The sequence below is a fragment of the Ptychodera flava genome, chromosome 2 (genome assembly GCF_041260155.1).
Source record: "Ptychodera flava strain L36383 chromosome 2, AS_Pfla_20210202, whole genome shotgun sequence".
NCBI classification, from domain to species: Eukaryota; Metazoa; Hemichordata; class Enteropneusta; family Ptychoderidae; genus Ptychodera; species Ptychodera flava.
In genome coordinates, this window is record NC_091929.1 from 18453807 (window position 1) to 18469501 (window position 15695).

At 36.0% G+C, this 15695-nt stretch overlaps 1 protein-coding gene across 1 annotated transcript; it reads left to right on the top strand.

Annotated features, from left to right (window-relative positions):
- The first annotated feature begins 3412 nt into the window (after nt 1–3412).
- Nucleotides 3413–12062, top strand: LOC139149276 (metallophosphoesterase MPPED2-like). Its single transcript, XM_070720929.1, has 8 exons — nt 3413–3421; nt 4270–4360; nt 4745–4918; nt 7328–7510; nt 8107–8308; nt 9190–9305; nt 9897–10007; nt 10260–12062. Exons 1-8 carry the CDS (start codon nt 3413–3415, stop codon nt 10370–10372), a joined length of 999 nt encoding a protein of 332 aa, XP_070577030.1. The 3' UTR covers nt 10373–12062.
- The last annotated feature ends 3633 nt before the right edge of the window (nt 12063–15695 follow it).

Consider the following 15695-nt stretch of genomic DNA (forward strand, 5'->3'; position numbering starts at 1 on the left):
ACAGGCTCTTCGGAGGAAAGCTTGTTGATTTTGAATGACAAATCTCACCCATTACATAGTCATTTCCAATATTTACCTTCGGGTCGCCGATTATTGGTGCCTAGAGCAAAGAAAAATGTTTTTAAGAAATCGTTCATCCCGTCTGCTGTTGCCATTTTAAATAAGAACATGTCAAAACTATCGTCAGGAAGCAGAGCTTCCATTTTTAACAGAGGATTTTAGGATTGGCTTATGTGTAGTTTGTCGTTTTGTGTAACTGTTCTTTATGTAGTTGAAGTGTTTTGCTTTTTAACGCCTGGTGCCAAAGATAATTTTCCACTTAGATTGGACAATAAAGTAAAGTATTATTATGTCACTTGAGTAAAGAAAAAACAAAAAATATTCTCATGATCTTTATGAACTGGCATGCCTTGTTACACCCGAGTCTCTCTGTACAGAACGTAATACGTTGATACTGATCGACAACCATAGGTAAAAGACGGCGAAACTCAGCGACGATTTCCAAGCTTAACTGACACAGTGTTTTATATTACTATTTCAAATCAAACTGATTACACAATCTCTGGATACAGAAGTGACAGTTTTGTGAAATTTCAGCAAAACCCCCAAACCTGACACAAGTAAGTCTTGTATGCTGCCGATCAACAGCATAGTGTGAACTGGCATGCAAAGACTGCACACGGAAAAGCAACTCAAACTTCTAGTATCAAACGCTCTGCATCTTGTGAAACAACATCATAGCAGTGAAAGTTGTAATAGTCACCAGAAAAACTGCACAGATGAAAGGATAAATGCTTCAAACAAATGAAACTGCATTTGACTGCATTTAGCTCGTCTCAAAGTGTCGGACATCGCACGCCAAGTATTTAATGTCCCAGGCTTTGGTAGTCCGTGTGGGCTACCATTTCATGGACTTTGGTAGCCCAAGGGAAAAGTTGGTAGTCTGTGGACGCGGGACTACCGCTAATTTCGAGCCCTGCCACATAGAATACATATACATGTATAGCATTATAACCAGTGTAGCTATGTCAAATCTAATATCCTTAAGGATGTACAAGCAGTACGCGCGCGTGGAATTTGTCACTTCCCATAGGATTACATTGAAATTTGCTGGAAAATCAATTCCTACTATTGTCATTTTCATGAAAATTTGCACAAAGCTCAGTTTAGAGAAAGAAATAATAGTGATCAAATAAAATGATATGGTCACCGCGCTAAATTTTGAGATAAACAGCATTGAATTATTTCGTCCATAGAAAATGCAATGGTGAAAAATGCTGACTCAGCATTTTTTCTCATAAATGGCAAAATTCATGATCATGTATCTCAAAAACGAGCGCAGTGACCCCTATATTTTATCACACATTTTGCTTATACTTACAAAGGAGAATTCAAAAATCGACAAATTAGAGAAATGACATTACTATTAATTTTACCATTCGTACATCCTTAAGTTAAGAATGGAAATGTTTGTTTTTAAAAGAGGCTGCAGAGGAATATTTTTATGTACAAATTTTACATACATGTAACAATAACATGTGAGTGTCGTAAATTCTGTTAAGTTGGTTTTCAGTGACATTAAATGGGTTCATTGATGTGTAAAATATGTAAAAAATGTTTCTAATTCTATTTTGAAATAGCCTTTATTGAGGAGTAGATTCATGCTTTTTGTTATAACGATGTAACTTTTTCATATAAATTTTCTGTGAGCACATGAAAAAAGAACAAATTGCAAACTGTCATATCCGTACATCTGTGTATGTGTCTGTGCATGCCTGCATCAGTCCGTCCATCTGTCCACTTACGCACATTTCTCAGAGATGTCTGGAGCAATTTCTTTCAAACTTGGTACACGGATTACTCTTTTAGGTCATCATGGACATCAATTTGTTTGTGATACAATCAAATACGACTTTCATTTCCATCAAACATTTCAAAATTAAATGGGGATTTACTGATAGAAAATGAGCGAGAAACATTCTCAAGGAAGGTTTATCAAGTACTTACACTCCTGCATAACTAACCAATTGGTCTCTGTTTTCTCTCTACAGAGTGTACTACCTCAGTGTATTGAAGCTTACAAGAAAGAAACAAAGAAATCTGTTGATGTATCAATAGATAAAGAAAACTTCTTGGACAGTGATATGTAAGTTCAATCACTTCTTAGAAATATCTTCGTCCATGTGACTTACTCTTTTAAATCTAACCTAGCAGTGAGTAATATTTCAGATTTTAACCACAAAAGGATGATCGCATCATGACGCAGGGAAAACCAACCTGATGTATTTAAATTACAAGTAATCTTACCTGTCACTGACACAGCTGTAAAAAGCTTGCCAATGATTAGAAATGCTAAGCAGATTCATAATCTACACAGATAACATGTTTCACTGTAGTTTTGGGCAAAAAAATATCTGAATATGTCATTTCTGTAAGTCTCCGCAGTGATACTACGTGCCGATAGTTAACTTCTCTTGCCGATCGATCGATGGGGAAGGAGACAGCCACTGTTGTTTTCATTGTCTTCTCATTGACTCACACCAGAGTACCAAGAATCGAGAAAGACATACAACCATAGAGGGCGCTATACTTCCAACTGCTGACTTTTAGTTAAAACCATTTTCATGAATGCCGTAACGCACAGCAAATCAAGTTTTCTTCAATTCGACTCAAAATTTTTTTTCACCTTCCCTTAGAGGGCACACTGATTGTGATGATTGGTTGGCCATCTCTCTGTTTTTGAACAATCTATTCATATGTTAATAACCAAACAAAAGAATGTATTTTCATGAAAACATTCAAATTATATTTATATTGTTATGAAAATTATCCATCCATCTAATTTTCAAGGCTGTTGAGAACATTGATGTAATGATGTTTTCATAATAAGCTAATATGCATCATGTGAGTGTTGACAAGTCAAGGAAAAGACCAAATACTTTCCAATTGTACTAATTTTCTCAAATTTCCAAACAGATCTGGTGGTGTAGTGTTGCTTGCACAGCATGGAAAGATCTGAGTTGAAAATACTCCAGAAAGTAGACTTGAACAGTAAATAGGTAAGTTGAATGTTGAGGATGGGGAGAATTATGGGGACAGTGCAAGAGGGGTTACTTGAGGGAAATGTTCTAGTGAGGGTAAGATGGGGTGTTGAAAGAGAGAGGACTTGGAGGGACAGATGTTTGAGAGATACGAAGGGTATAAGCTGTGTCCAAACTGACACGCCACTCACTCAGAAAAGCTTTCATTAATACAAGACAATTTACCTATGAATACTAGTGTATGGCTACTGGGCCAAAAGGTTCAGAAATTTTTGAATGGACTCAAAGGTTTGTGTACTGGTGTGATTGGTAGCTTATTATTAAGGCATAAAATACAAACAAATGTGGGTTTCAGAAAATGCAGACGAAAAATGTCTGAGGTAGGTTGGTTACCAGAGACATGCATTTTAGTTTTCTTGCGTAAATCAAAGTTACAGTAGCATATCAAATTGATTTTTTTTGTACTCTAAATCATTTTGAGATGTTTAAATGTCAGTGTCAGGTCATTTTATTTCTCAAACACACTTCCATTTGGTTTTCATGGTAAATGTCTGGTATGAGGCCGAGGGGTGCGTAATCTTTGCAGTGATGAATTAAGTACTGTATGTATGTAGGTGTTTTACATACATACAGTAATATGCTGATACCTTTAGTCTTACAATATCAATTTACTGGTTATGGTTATATTATGAGATTATTAGGAAAATACCACAAAGTATGCACAAGGACATCAGCATATAGTGTATCAGCCAATGTAAAGCTGAGGGCAAACCACAATGCTCTGTCCAAGTGCATACTTTGTGGTATTTTCCTAATACCTTTACTCTGCATCATACATTTGTGATTTCTTTTACAGATACAAAATGAAAATATGTCGCCAACACTCATATGTACAGATATACAATGAGTCACATGCTGAGTCTTCCTGTTTACAAGCGATTAAGAGACTTAATCTAGCAATCATCCAATAGCTCATTCCATTTTTCATGTCTAATGCACCATGCATCATGCTTTCATTTATAACAAATATTTAGCATGAATTGTTCATGAATATTTCCCTCAACAACTGTATACAAATAAACTACACGGAAACTTTACTCTGTCAGAAGTGATAAAATGCAGGAAGGATGACCACTTCAGTATTTTGGCCTTTCCCCAAATGATTGATGACTATGAATAAAATTGTATCAAACAATCTCATGGTCTTTCTACATTTCTGCGATGACAGCGAACTATCAAACACCCAGTCATAGAAGACAAACAGAATCACAAACTGACAACTCAAGTGACAGAAACTGGGTGTCAAATGAGCAATTTATGTAATGCAGATTGACTCAACCATGCCACAACATTACATGTACATTTCATTCATATTATTTGCTGTCATTGTATATCAGGCAAGGATGACATCATCTGCCGTGGCCTGTCAGCCGGACAGATGACAGACAATGACTAGATATGTACACATACAACCTGTATAAGGAAGTAGAATATTTGATGTTTCAACATGCTGTAGATTGACTTATCTATTCAAGAACATTACATTTTATTCATATTATTCACTGTCATTGTATATCAGGCAGTCAGTCAGCTGTCAGTCTGCCAGATGACAGCTAGATATGTACATATTGCTATACAACCTGTGTTAGCATATAGGGAGTGGATGAACACTCAACAATAAACTTGTTTTGATTTATTTGTAGATGATTTAATCAATGCAGTAAATGAACTTGCCATGGGATATGCATCAGAAGAAACAACATCTCTTCTAGGACGCTTACACAGACCATTGCCTCCAGGAGAGGAACCTGTTAGATTGTTTTCACTTAGATATGATGTGGATCGATGCTATTCAGACAACGTGTTAGCTATGCCAGGTATGATTAGTTAAATTATTATGGCAGTAGAATACACTACGCTTGTAAAATTACAATCACCCTATCATGCACATTAAATCATATGGATTTTCTTCTTGATTTCAGTATACAGTATGTCAGATTTTAAATTAACAATATTCTGTCTGTGATTCAGATTATAAAAAAGAATCATCCTATCTTCCACAATCAGGATATCTGCTCAAGGTGAACTATTTTCAATGACACCTGTACCAAGTATATTATATTTACATTGTGAATCATTGTCATTTCTTTTTGTTTCTCTCTGATGTAGAAGTTAAATGGCTAAGTGGTTGCAATGCCTGCATTCGACTTCCTTCCCCTCGATTTCAACGACTGTCCAATTATGATAGCATGAACTGTACTGCAATAGGTGGCATAGCTACAATATGTTCATTACCATTGTGCAGCCCACGCTCTTGACAGAAGTGATTTTCCACTACCTGTATGTCTGAGTTGAAACGTGCTGGTACTATTCCACTGTTTGGGAATTGTTGCAGATGAAGGCTAATAGAATGCAGGAAGGATGAACACTTCTGTATTTTTGCCCCTCCCAAAATGATTGATGACTATGAATAAATTGTATCAAACATAAGTAATTTCCTGCTTCTTCTACACTGCTGCAATCTCCACAAACTAGCAAACACTCAGTCATAGAACATGTACAGAGATACAACTTCACAACTCTACTTACAGACATTGTGTCTCAAATGAACAACTTATTTAATGCAGATTGACTCAACTATGCAACAACATTTCATTCAAATTATTTGCTGTCATTGTATATCAGGCAAGTGTGACGTGGTCTGCCATGGCCTGAAACTCTGCCAGATGACAGATGACAGCTGGATATGTACACATACAACCTGTGCTAGCAAGCAGAATACAGGTTATAAACAGCAAGCAAGGGATTTTGGTTGCTGATATGAGACCCCTAGGGTGAAAATTATCACCAATCAAAGCGAGGTGATTATTTCACTTAGGTATGGTAAATTTCACCCCAGAGGTCTTATATCCACAAATAAATACCTTAGCGCAACGTTTATCACCTCATATAATATGACTAAATTTGGATTCAAGTAGGAAGTGTCAATCAAACACAAGGGGAGGGGTAAATCATTTGAGTTCAGGGCCTCATCACTAACTTTTTCAATGCAAACCTCACATTTCGCAATCAAACAACTTAACACATTCATTATTAAAATAACACAAATTCCAGATTTTTATTCACAAGTATTTTCCATAGGAAACGTTATAAGTTATGTCAGATTTACATGCTCATAACGTCTAATAAAAATGGAACTAGACAATGTGTTACCATGTACGGTTCTCGATGCAACTTAAAAAATGTGGACATTATGGTATGCTTGTGCCTCATAACCCTATCATCACATTCATTCCCATGAGGTGAAATTTGCGGTTATAAATTTCCAATAGTTCTGGTGCTCATGTACTCTTGACTAAAACTTGGCAATCAGTTTTCCAAACCTGACACAATTACCACAATTACTTGGCAATTACCATTACAAATGTGCTGAATATACTACCAGGTACACCTTCATCATTTCATGTATCTCTATGCCTTTTACCAGTCTCAAAATTCCAATTTTCCACACCAAAAGAGATTTTGTTTTCTTCATGAATTCATTAATTACAAAATGTACATGACTGCAAAAATATGCTGTTGAGCATTTGAATAAATTAAGGGCAGCCAGAAGTTATGTCACTTGTCGCAGGCCATACATAAATATGCAAATATTTGTCTCAAATTTCCATGAGATCATAACATTACACAGTCAAAGGTTAATTGTGTTCTGCTTTGGAAAGAACATCTTGTTTCCCAGCCAAAGTGATATGGTAATGTACATTTTTGAGGAAATACATGACAGGAAAGGGACCAAGAATAGATGAAAAATATACTTACTGGTACTTTAAATTGGCTTCAGGGGTTTCGCTAAAATTTGCCATACCTTTGTGTTGTATTGGTAGCAATTGACATCAATTGTTTGTCTTTTGTCTGTCCCAGTGTACTAGTATGTCTGTTGAAAGTAGGTATGTACCTAGGGATATAGAAAATATCAGACAGCTGGCAAACACAATCAGCTATCAGCTAAAATCTACCTGTAACCAATTCTGGAAATTGTTATTTTACTAAGAAATCAAGGACATTTTACACACATTTAATTTCTTCACTTTATTTTTGCCACCTGTAAGCAAAGTCTTCTATGTCCCAGTGTACTATTTTGTATATTTATAATGCTGTATGACGTATGTATGAATACATGAATGTCCATGTATGTATGAATATATGTGTACATGTGATACTATATGTTTGCATATACATATGAATGTATGTTGTTTGTTTGTTTCCTCTTGGTCATGTTCTCACAGTATCATGCATCACTGTTCTGTCTTTTACACTATTAGGTCATACAAGATTTGTCTGTGTGTCAGACACTCATTTACAGACCCATAAAATGGATCCTCTACCAGATGGAGATGTTCTAATACACGCTGGAGATTTCACTCAAGAGGGGTTGCCTCAAGAAGTTGTGAAATTTAACGATTGGCTAGGTCAGTTACTGAAGTTCCCTTCAATGCATGTAAAGGGATTATGGCTACAATCCTGATATGACTGTTTTCATTTCACTGTAGCAATGTCTTCTCCAAACTTAAAAGTCGAATTGTCTTTTTAGTAATGTTTACTCAACATGTTTCAATGTCAAAGGTGAATTAGCAAAGATGCAATATTCATCACTCTGTTGAGTTCATGCCACAGATATTGTCGTGTGTAATAAGGATTGCAAATAGTGACTGTTTGTGTGCAAAAGAAACAGTATCAACTCCTTGTTAACCGAGCACATCCAAAACCAACTTATTGTTACACCTTAACCAATCCAAAACAAACTTTGCCTCAACCACCCGCCCCCCACTCCACCCTAGGGCTCAGCCCTAACGTAACTGGGTCTGATATATTTTACAGCATCCCGGAGAATGCATTCAAATAAACTCATATAGGTGTTGGTTTGTCTTTATCTTTCTATTCCAAGCAAATCCAAATCAGTTGTCGCGGAACTTTATTAAAGGTGGATGTCCAGAGATTTCGCAAACAACATAAAAACTCCCCACCTCACTGAAGACTTCTATCATTTATTACATTATCTTCACAGGTACACTGCCATACAAACACAAGATTGTTATCGCTGGTAATCATGAGTTGTCCTTTGACCCCGTTACAATCAAATCTTGGGAGTGCATGCAGAGATATGATGAAAGTGAACTGAAAGATATGTATTTGAAACTTACCAACTGTACTTACTTGGAAGATTCAGAAACCAATGTTCTTGGATTCAGAATCTATGGTTCACCATGGTAAGTCTTGAATAAACTGTCAAACCAAATGCTCACTATTGTATTGGCATTCAAAGAATGTGTAGTGATATCAAAGTGATCCAGAGTCTAGAGAGATTATGGCAAAGTAATACTTACTGTACCATGTACATAATAAAGGGAATAATATTATTTGGTATAGTAGTGTGTTATGTTTCCCTTGAGACAAAAGACCAAATGCTCACTATTGTACAGTCAAAACCTGTGTACAGTGGTCACACAAGGGACTAAGAAAAATGGACCACTGTATGGAGGTGGCCATTTTAACAACTCTGTTATTAAAGTGGGAATTTGGCCAAGTGGTTTTGAAGAGGTCATGAATGACTTCAAGTGTGGTGATTCCAGCGACTTCAGTTGAATTTCTGAAATGCAAACAATGTATACTATGTAAGACACACCTACATGTACTCTTTACCTGACAAGTTTTTGTCCAGTTTAGCAAAATCATGTTGAAACAAATCTAACACATCCGATTGTCAAGTAAGGAAATGTAATTATCATCTTTAGCTGTAAAGAGATCTGTGTTTATACTTTATGTGTTTTGTCACAAAGAAAACATTACACACTCCAAGTGAAACACCTTATGATTTTTTCCCCATTGATGTCTACATGCTCTGTATGTATGACTTTGCTAGTGCCACTGATTTGATGAAACTCAAAATTCATGTGCCAAGAGCTCCAACCACCAACTGCAATGATAAATATTTTTGCAAATGTTATAAAGGTTTGCCCAAAATTCTGTCACCAGCAGTAAATATCATTTATGTGTTACTTTTGTTCGGTAACAAATAATTACTTATTCCAACAGGAAGTGTGATGTTTAGATAAATTGTTTGCCATTTTCTTACATTTTTTCCACCAAGGCAACCAGAATTTTTTGACTGGAGTTTTAACCTTCCAAGGGGTCAACCAATGCTGGACGTATGGAACAAAATTCCTGAAGGCATTGATATCTTAATTACTCATGGACCTCCCCTAGGTGAGTGATGTGTGTGTGTGTGTGTGTATGTATGTGTGTGTGAGTGTTTTTAATCTTGTACAAATGCAAATATTTCAAAAGTGTCTGCTGCATGTTCGTCATGCAATGCTTCAAAGTGTATATTTTATTAAAGTTTGGTATTTGTCAAAATCTCTGTTTGTTTTATGAACCTTGCTGACATTAGTATTAAACAATAAGAGCAATGGTTACTCTACTGTCAGTCATTTGGCAGCCATGAATCAAGCCAAGCTAGGTCAGACATTAGGATGAACCTATAGTTTCAGCACCAATCGCAGTAACTTTTGATACATCTAATATTGCAGTTTCATATGCTTGGGTAAACAAGTTTATAGTTTATTATGTCCCCAGGAGATGTAAAATTTGTACCAATGTACAACAAAAGGACAGGTAGTCATGTAGCGATAACTGACTCACAGATAAAGTTTTATATAAATTAAATAAGAACTACATGTAATGTCCATATGGTTCTTGTATATATTCTCATAAATACATAATATGTATATTACCAGTATATACATTCTTAGAAGTTAGTAGATTATTGACATTCTGTACTCAATATTATTTTTTAAGGTCATGGAGATAAAACCATGTCAGAGCAGAGAGCTGGCTGTATGGAATTACTGAATACAATTCAGAAACGAGTGAAACCAAAATATCATATCTTTGGACACATACATGAAGGTATGAATGGTTTTTGACTGCCAGAATAATAACTTGATAATTTTCATTTCTCATTTTAATTTGAAATCTGCAAAAGTTTGTCTCTCATCAGTTTCTAACAGGTTAAAGTTTTGCCGGATACAAGAAAGTTTTACCAACATATGTTTAAAGTTATTGAAATTTTTCTCCTTTCCTTTCAAACCAATTGTCATAAATTTGCCATATATATTTGCTATTGTATGTTTACCTATTTTCCATATATTTTGTTTACAGGTTACGGTGTGACATCCGATGGCTACACAACCTATATCAATGCCTCAACATGCACACTCAGATACAGACCCATCAACAAACCAGTCATATTTGATTTACCAAATCCATCCTGAACTCATCGAAGCTTTGTTACCAAGTCTTTCTGCTCCACAATATTGCAATAATAGAAAGTGTATCCCACAAAGTACCATACTGTACATAATCTGGTACTGCTACAACCATGCACTGTTAGCAATCAAATCAACCACTGTTAAATAATTTTTGGTGTGAAGATTTGTGGTGTTTTTGTAAATATGTAAGTTTGCCTGGACTGAAAGTTTAAAGCAAACAATCTGTAAAGACATGGCATTTCCTGTACTCTGGTCATTTACATAATGTTTTATCATCTACCAGTTTAAGTCTTAGAGAGAAATGTTGTTTGTATATATCGGTTATTTTAACTTAATCTGAAATGTTACACATTAGTCATTTCGGTGAAATGTTTACATCTATGCGCTTTTATCTATATAGCAAAAATGTACTGTGACAAGATGGATATGTAGAGGTTATCACCCAATAGAGCAGCAGCTATTTTGTTTGTTTGTTTACTATAAAATTGCAAATGCAGTTCAGGAACACTCCAAAACTGATGACATGTATTGGCATATCAAGACATTTACCGTTAAATATCACAGCTGATGTTTTACGGTAAATGTTACCAGGATTGATTGATATGGGCATGGGTATATTATAAAATGGAATTATGAGATTGTGTGTTTACAGAATGTAGTGACTAGGGAAAATGTTTATGTACAGTCAGGATAGGTCTATTGTAGTACATTTATTTGCCTTGAAGATGAAAGACCTAAACTTTTGTTCAAATTTTCCTTATCAAAAATTTCAATCATTCATTCTCTTACCAGACCTAGAATGAAAATCAGGGATCACTCTGAAAAGTTTGGTGCTAGAGAAACACATTACCCTACAGTTTTGAAATTGGAAATAACTACCATACCAGTAATAACTTAGTGGGGAAAATGAAATTTTCGGTTTTCAAAAGACAGTATAAAATTTTCCTTCTCCAAGAGCTTTCAAACTGGCCCTAACAAGTGGTAGATCAGGAAAGAATTGGAAAATTTGAGTCATAATATCTGTCTCCGAGATGCATTCTACCTAAACTAAGGGTGAAGACAATATACAAAACTTCCCTAGAACATGCAGATCATCATCTTATTCCCAGATATGTTAGAGATATAAGCCTCATACATGTATTTGTAGCTTTGATACAGCACTAATATCAGATTACATGTTGTGAAAGCTTGATCTAGTCGACCACAGGAAGTAAATGTACAAATAGCTCCACATAGGGTGAAAATAACAGACCAAGCCTGTGGAAGAGATTAGTTCAAGTATAAAGTGGTCTACTCTCTATTCTCAGACACAACTTCTTGACTGTTGCAAGAGCTTGATTGGTCGATATTTTCTACAGAAAACAGGATAATCTTAACATCCAGTAATGTCCTGTGGGTAAAATTATTCTGAACATGTAAATAGAAAGCTGGATCGAACACTGTGGTGACATATATTAAGACTTTAATCCAGATTATGATACATATCAAAAGTATAACCATCATGTTGTGCTTGTCAGTTATCTTATCACACAAAAATTTACACTAAAAAAGTACAACCTTGGAAATTGGTTTTGTTACCCTTATTTGTATCAATAAACAAGGATTGTAAGTGTTTATAATTACCATCATACCTCATACATGTATGTGTTTGTATCAGGGCTATTGCTCCAATAAAAGGTATCAGGGAAATTCATTTTGCATTTTTGTTTCCATGTTTTCTTGATGCAGTAGGTAAACGTAAAACTATTATCAAAGGAAAACACTTAAAAATCGGTCGTTTGAGGGTTCAATCTAAGGAGGAACTTAAAGAGCGCCCTCAACGACATATTTTAGTCTTTTCAAACGACGGATTTACAAGTCTGTCTCTGGAAGGACAGTTGAAGTATATACATCTCAGTCAGTATAATGACTTGAATTAGTTTTAGAAATATAATGAATTGAATTTCTTTAAATTTTACTATTAAACCTGGAATTTTTTTGTCCTACAGCAGCAGAATATTTGTGTTATTTTTGTCTCCATACTTCAAAGACACGGATACCCAATCCAAAGAGGGAGGGAGTAGAGAATATTTCGGGAAGATCAGTCTTGTCAACTGAAATACCACTTTCTCTCTTAGACTTAAAACACCTTAACTGTTTTGTGTTTATTACTGTTATTGGTATATTATTTAATATACACCTGTAAGATGTACAATCAAGATTATTGAAGGGATAGATCCCATCTTCTTCAATTAATGATTCCATGACAGTCACTGATTTCAAATTGTCTACTGCATTCAAATTCCTTCCCCTTTATAGAAAAAAGAACAAGCTTATAGGAGTACATTTGGTGGATTCACTTATCAGACTCCATATACGTTCATGTGCTGCACAACATCTTAGTAAGCCACAGTCACCAGTTTTGTAAAATTCCGCTCTTCGCCTATGTGCCCGATCGACATGTGTCCATGTACATAAGCCTCTTCTCATACGCCGTGTGTGCACACACGTCTAAGGGGCGCATACGGGCAGAGTAGAGTTTTAGAAACTCGCGACTGTGACATTGCTCTTTAATGATTTCAATCGACTATTTGTGTGATCTATGATTACTCCTTCATTTATATAGAACAACACTGAGTACTTTGCGTGAATCCACACCATTACCATGTCATGTGTGAGATATTTATATCAAAAGCGAAGCATCGTATGTTATTAACCTGATGCACTTACTTACATGGTACATGTAGATGCACTTTATAATTTCCTAATTGAAAACAATGAGACTGCCGCTCAAAACCCCAAAAGGGGGGGGAGCAAATACTTCGAAAAAACGGAAGAAAGTGCAAGATTCATTCAGTTTTCACTTTAATATGCCACTGCGCCCTTCAAATGATTGTTGAAGTATTTCCTTTTGTATGAATGCAGTTTGTGTTTGTCTAGTGTAACGTCTTCGAAATGATGTGAATTATACAGGTTCAAATGTCATCTGTTTCCCGTACCGTCTGTCAAATACACAATTCACCGAATTCTCGCTTTGTCTTCAACAGCGCCCTCTACAGTCTTACATTTCGCAAAGTTGTATGGTGCAGCTACATCGGGCTGCAGGAAAAGGAGGACTGAGAATTTTACCAGTGATTAAACTTATTTTCACATCCGCTTCATTCTGTAAGGAACGATTCTGATTTCCTTTCTCTTGAATGATGCAATGATGTTGATAAAATAGGATTCATATCATTTGCTTGCTATATTTTGTAAATAGGCCCTATATAAGCATTTATTGGTCCATTTCGTAATCAGGCCGGTTTTACTATGAACGGCGGGGGAGGCATTTGAAAAAATCAGAGAAATTGTTTTGGATTCCCGAACCCCTGCAGAGGTTGTTTGTGAATACAGTCTTATCATAATTTCGACTTTAAAAAAAATGCAAGATGTCTTCATGTTTTTTGTTTTTTTCTTTGCGTGTTCTGTTGCAAACTTTAAAAAATCTTTCGCCCTAAAGACATATGCAATTTAGGGGTTTCTATAAATGTCATTTACTCTTTCATAAAGAGCTAGCAGTAAGGAACACTTCGTACCTCACCGTTTAGTCAACTTTCCTCAAAACTAATATAACACTATAGCTCAGTGACCCGAACAATGTAAATTGAAGTTCAATGTGACACTCATTTTTGCGAAAATCGATGAACATCCTTCTACAACGTTGCTGTTGGAGCACCATTCAACTATTACGTCAAAAGCAAGAATTAAAGGTGCAGTTGTGGTGTCATCGTGCAATTTTCGGCAACATATCGACTCTTTATGGGAAACGCAGTTAAAGGTAAAATATTAAAGGTATACACAGGAAACTCGTTGAACGCAAGAAACGGTCTCTGATATATCGTTTCAAAACTTCTGGAGTGAGAGTTCGACAAAGAGTACTTACTAGCCGAAGAGCCAGAATGATACACAAAACATAAAAAATTGTATGCTTTCATTTATAAATTCACATTGCTCGAAAATGATGATATTGAAGTGGTTATAACACTTCAGTACAAGGCGCCAAAACCTTCAAAGTTAGGACTGGAACGTGAGATCCGTGGCCATTTGGTTGTTTAAATACAGTTATTTTATTAATTTATGGGACTGCCATCTTCGCTTGCCAAGAGTATTTCTTCGGGCGAGACATGTTCGGTAGAGTATGCTCTGGCGACTAACCAAGCCACGCGGACTGTACGGTGTGTACTTTCATAAAATTACCTTTATTTGAAAGATTTTCTCATTAAAATCATCTACCCACATATAATCTCAATGACAAAATATAATATTTCAGTAACTGTCTCAGATTGTTTCGTTTAAGCACTTCTATCACAATTGTCAATCAATGTATTCGTCATTGATTGGTTTGCAACAGGATTGGTCCTCAGAAGTGAGTGGTTTTCACGGTGGAGACACAATAAATGTCTCCCCCAAGAGATGAACAAGTGTATAGGGAAATATTTGCCAGTTTCACAGCAGCGTGGACTGAAGGAAACAATTCACTATCAAATAATCCCCTCAAACGAAGAATAATGCGTGTTCCTAAAACGCTTGCAATCCTCTCCATCCTGCAACCTGAAATAAGTCTCTCTTTGATTTTTATTTATAACTAAATAATGCTTGAATTTGTCCAAATTTTCGTAGTTTTTAACACCGTCACCGCACTAGACAACTAAAATTTGACGGACGAATATCTAATTTCGAGAGAAACATTAGGAAATGGACGAATTTTGACACCGTTTATTTTCCTATGCGATACTTCTGTATTGAGGAATTTCTCTCGAACAGGTACGATAAAGCTAGGTTATATGTCAAATACTATATAACGTCCAGGCCTGACGAATTACACATCTTCTGAACCAAATTCCTTTTAGCGTTTGTGCAAGGATAGACTTTTACCGCACCTGGTTGGCTTCGCAGCGAGTATAGTCTCCACCCTACTGATGTGTCCCTCGTGGTCTTGCAAATCAAGAACCAACGCCTAGCGAAACCAGAGATAGTTATGTTCGACTTTACTGATTCGTTTTTTTCTCAGACTGATTGGACAAGTTGTTCCGATCTAGCTTAAAGTTTTCCCCAGTGTCGAGACTGAAGATCTGCAGCGTAGCTCTGCGTAATTGCCTGTAGTGTGCCTTTCGCTCTTCCGAACATCATCAGAACTTCATGTATCACCATAAGGTATGGACGACGTATTAGGACTCCCCTCAACTTGATTGGCATGCCATCAAACGCTTTGAGATATCGCATCAGGGTGTCCGAGTTTAGGTAATTGTGTCATTCGAACTGTAACCTAGTTATTTTCCTCTGCGACACCTCGGTATTGAGGAATTTC

Coding starts and splice junctions, on each gene's coding strand:
- LOC139149276 (XM_070720929.1), top strand. Junction 9,306..9,896: donor TACTCATGGACCTCCCCTAG/GTGAGTGATGTG, acceptor TTATTTTTTAAG/GTCATGGAGATAAAACCATG. Junction 10,008..10,259: donor CTTTGGACACATACATGAAG/GTATGAATGGTT, acceptor TTTTGTTTACAG/GTTACGGTGTGACATCCGAT.